The sequence below is a fragment of the Octopus bimaculoides genome, chromosome 10, assembly GCF_001194135.2.
Source record: "Octopus bimaculoides isolate UCB-OBI-ISO-001 chromosome 10, ASM119413v2, whole genome shotgun sequence".
NCBI classification, from domain to species: Eukaryota; Metazoa; Mollusca; class Cephalopoda; order Octopoda; family Octopodidae; genus Octopus; species Octopus bimaculoides.
Window position 1 is genome coordinate 88,820,211 of NC_068990.1, and position 4,713 is coordinate 88,824,923.

Genomic DNA, 4,713 nt, shown 5'->3' on the forward strand with positions numbered 1-4,713 from the left:
AGAGGTAATGACTTTATGATGTCAGTTACATAGCTCATGTAGAACTCACCATTATTTGAAAGCTAACTGGACACCGTATGAATTGATGAAGTCTCGGTTGCTATCCATAACCCTCTCTACTTGGTAATTCCTATTATGTCTTAACAGTTTCTAAGACCAAAGTACTAATTAACAGCTATTAAATTGTGGCTACTCCACTTTAATAAATTGGAAGCATTTCTTAACTTGACGTGAATCGTAAAAGTTCCCGTAATCAGGAACAACTCATTCTCAGTTTATCTTTAACTATATGCTATAACGAATTTTGTTTCGAAGCACATATCCCACGCCTAAGTGTTACTTTAATGACTTTTATCGGTTACAACAAGAAAGAATTGAAACAGGCTCGCAGACACAATTTGCCATGAATCAAACTCATCATTATTACAACGGGAAATAAGCAATAGTATTGCAAGTAACAGTGCCATCTAGAGGAAAGAGTAATGAAACTGGAGCAACTAAGGGGAGGTAATCTCGGCAGTGGCTAACTTGGTTTATTAAGTTCCTCGAGCAGTCAGTGGACAGTCTTAATGGACTTGAGAGATAGCGATGAGACACTTCAACTGGATTGCTGCTATATAAGATTTCTACCTCACACAATTAATTATCCAGTGATATTTTAATTTCCTATTATTTATAATTATTCCGACCATGTACATTATGATCTGTTAACATTCAGATCTACATTAAGGATTTATAACTTTACCAACTATTTCTACAAAACGGAATATTGTATTTACACTCTGATTCTTCTCCATTTATATTTTTAGTGTCGGTTTGCAAAATATATTTTTCTCCTTTTAAACTCTGATTTTATTCTTCCTACAATAATGCTTTCTTAAATGGAATACTTATTCAGAAGAAAATTGTGTTTTTAATGTTTTAATTAATAATTTACACGTTGAGTTGAGATTAAACATTTGGCAAGTGTTCATTTAACCGTGTCACTTAAGCATAGCATCATCTATGTTCGCTTCAACATCTTTCTCGATATTAGCAATAATTAGATGTAATACATATATAAACACACTCTCACGTAATGTATTGTATGTATAATATTATTTTGGCTAAAAAGGTATTTTTGATGAATGAAGCATTTTCTGTGAAACGCATGTTAAGATAAACATTCGGCAAGAGTTCGTTTATGTCTCATCTTCAATTAATATAAACCTACTGCTTTTTATTGATTATATATATATATATATATATTTATTGTATACACACACATATATATATAGCGCACACGCGTATACATACATACACACTCTTGGTGCCTAATGAATCGCTGTACGGAAGAAATGTTTTACTAGAGTAAACAATTAACAAGTAATTGTTTAAGCGGACCATTTACACACTCGCGCGCGCGCAAATACACTCTTGCACGCGGACCACATACACATATATATATATGTATATATACATATATATATCTAGCCATACAATTTTGTCCCATTTGACCAAATGCTTCTTGAAGCCTGTTCGGTTGTTGTAGCAGCAAGATGGCGGTTAAACTTTATTTCAGTATAGTCCGACTGGTGTTTCTTTGCACCACATTATTTATATGTGCTTTAGCTAACAGCTCGTCTTCGTCGAATGGCATTGATTTACTGAAAAAGAAGAAAGAGGACTTTTTACCAACTTCTTTGCCAAGTGAACCATCTTTAATTTCCAGTGCATCTCCTTTACTACGGCCATCATCATCACCTGGTTTACCAACGTCCCCGGTTGGTAATAGTGGTGATAACACGTTCCTTTCCCAGACGGGACCTTTATCAAAACCGATCACTTCAAAAAAGGAAACGTTCACTACTACGCACAGTGAGATCGATATTCCTAAAGATCCGAAGGACGGGAAGCACGAGGGGAATTCTCGGAAAGCGAAACATGGCAAATCTCAGTACAAGAAATCGAGAATGAAGGGTATTTATGATGACCGTTTCTACCGGGACAATAGCCTTACCGTTCAAGAACCAATTAATCCTAAAGACTTTGGAGGAATTATTATAGAACATGAAGCTCAACGTTTGTCTGCACACCTAAGGAGGCTGACCAACGAAGAAATTGGAGTTACTACTATGCAGGTAAATACAACTTAGATGTTCAAATGCTCTCGGTTAAATTGTTGGGGAATCATTACTTCTATGTGGGTATGCGTATAATTCAACCTATGACAATATATATTAAATATCCTATCATTTGTGTATGACATGAATTCTTACAGTTAATTGCTTGTTGGAGTTCTTTATGTATGCTGTTATGGGGTTACAAGAGGCTTTAAAAAGCGGCCACATGTCAAACGAAGACTATTTAAGGATTCCCTTGATAAAATCCTTGCTGTTGTTTAGTCCCAAATCAACATTAATCGAATACGCTTGTGATTAAAAACATTTCAGTAATGACCGTCCCAATTTTTGAGGGATATCTAGAACTTTACTATCCTCTTATTTGAAAGGGTATTACTTCAAGCGTGTCGAGTGACGACCTGGAGGCTTTCTCGTTTACATGGTTTGCGGGTATTATCAGAGAAATAAAACTTGAGAGTCTATATTTATATCTGTCTATTTTGCCGTTTCATTTGTGCATTCTTGTAATGGCTAGTCTATCACCTTGCAGTGTAAATATCTTCCCAGCTATCTTCTTGACTTGCTCATAATCTATGTCTTTTATATGACAATCATCCTATATCTGTTTATCAAATAATACGTCTGTATATTTTATAATCTTGGTATTTACTATTTATCTAGTATCATGTAATGAATCTTTCTGTTTGTCTGTCTGTCTGTCTGTCCATCCATCCATCCATTCACGTATCAAGCTATCTATCTTATATCCACGAATCAATCTATTTGTCTTCATGCCTGCCTACCTAATATATGTATAATGCCATATAATGTATAAACCCTCATATATTGTGTTTGTTAATTACATAGAAAATTTTATTGCAATGTGCGTGTGTGAATGGATGATTTATATGAATTCTGTATTGTCTTTTGCATATTACAATTTATGTAGATATCTGTATTTTGTCTTCGTCGTCGTCTTAAATGTTTAGTATTTGTGTTGCCTATCCCACTCCAAAAATTAAAAATGCATATTATAAAGAAACAAATTATTGTCGAAATTGACTTAGTCTTTCAAATTTCTGATGCTTTATAAAAAAAAATCCCAGTCATACGCTGGGGTCGATTAAATCGACGATGCTTTTCCTCTAGAATGTGTAGCCTTATACCAATCACAACTCCTTAATAAAATCTGTGCTAGCATGCCTGTATGTGTAAAATAGTTTTATTAGGTCAAAGACGACCCCTAAAGTAGGTTAATAGATTTGAGCTAACTTACAATAGGGGTAAAACGTTACTCGCTGCTGTTGCTACTATTACTACTACTACTGTTACTACAGCTATTGTTAATATTGTTAATGGTGGTACTACTACAAATAATATTACAACTAGTACCGATACTACTTACTGATGTTTCTATTTACTGTAGCTGCGTCTACTACTGTTTTTACTATTGTACTACTTCTACTGTTTTTATTGTTACTATTATTACTACTCTTGATCTATTACAAAAACAAGAACCACTACTACTGTTGCATGTATTTACAATTACCATTACTACCACCAATACTACTACTTGTTAAGTTTCTATAATGCTCTTGGGAAACGTTTGGACATCATAACTTCCCCAGTAGTAAACATGCAGTGTTTCTGTGTAAAAAGATTATTATTTATTTGTTTTAAACGTTTAAATTCATATTTGTGTGAGTTGGTACAAATTTACCAAATTTACTTCTTGTTGATAAAAATCCTTGGGTTTGATCTCACTGATTGGCAGAACAATTGTCTCTTAACTTCATTGAGGCTGTGTGAGTGAAAATGATTGATGAATCTGCAAGGAAGCCTGTTAGCTTCATTGAAGCTGTGTAAGTGAAAATGATTGATGAAACTGCAAGGAAGCCTGTTGGATAGTGGTGTCCATAACTCGATGCCAACCTTGTCTCACGCACTGCATGCTGATCCTACCATGAGAATTATATTAGGTTACACGTGTCTTTGGAATACTCAGCCACAAATAATTCATTGAGTAACTAGTTCAGTTGAAATCAACAGAAGATCCATTTAGTTGTAAGCACGTATATACATACACGTTATATATGTACATGCAGACTGAATATTTATGAGTGCAAACACGTCCGTGTTTATTGATATAGTAACACATCAAAGAGGACTGTGCTATTCTGCTGCTGACAATCTCTCTGGTACCAGTAGCATGATAAAATATGTACAGTCTATGTTGTAAAGTGGTTGATGATAGGGAGGGCATTCACCAGTATATACCAAAATATAACCTACACCACCATAGAAATGGTTGATTTTTCCTGTTGGTGTTTGTGTCAAATGATAAAGGACCATGAGTAGTATATTAGCATATAAAAAGGTCATGGCATCCTCCATCTAATAAAAAAAATTTGGCTGTGGTTGCTTGACCTGCTAGAAATAGCAACCAAACTATCCTGGGAGTTGAAAAATAGAGCACATTAAATAATGCAGTGTGAGTACACTATATTTGGGGTGGGGGAAAGGAAAAAGCTAGATGGTCATGGAATACAGTTGATCATAAGTTTGCTCAATCAGCCCAATCTAGGTGTAAATGACAAATACTTATGTATCA

At 34.7% G+C, this 4,713-nt stretch overlaps 1 protein-coding gene across 3 annotated transcripts in view; it reads left to right on the top strand.

Annotated features, from left to right (window-relative positions):
• Positions 1–515: 515 nt before the first annotated feature.
• Positions 516–4,713, top strand: part of LOC106869408 (VWFA and cache domain-containing protein 1) — a 58,677-nt gene continuing 54,479 nt past the window's right edge. For all 3 annotated transcript variants that reach the window (XM_014915132.2, XM_014915133.2, XM_014915134.2), the window contains exon 1: positions 516–2,120. In XM_014915132.2, coding sequence (XP_014770618.1) covers positions 1,539–2,120 — 582 coding nt within the window. In that variant the 5' untranslated portion in view covers positions 516–1,538. The remainder of the gene's footprint in view (positions 2,121–4,713) is intronic.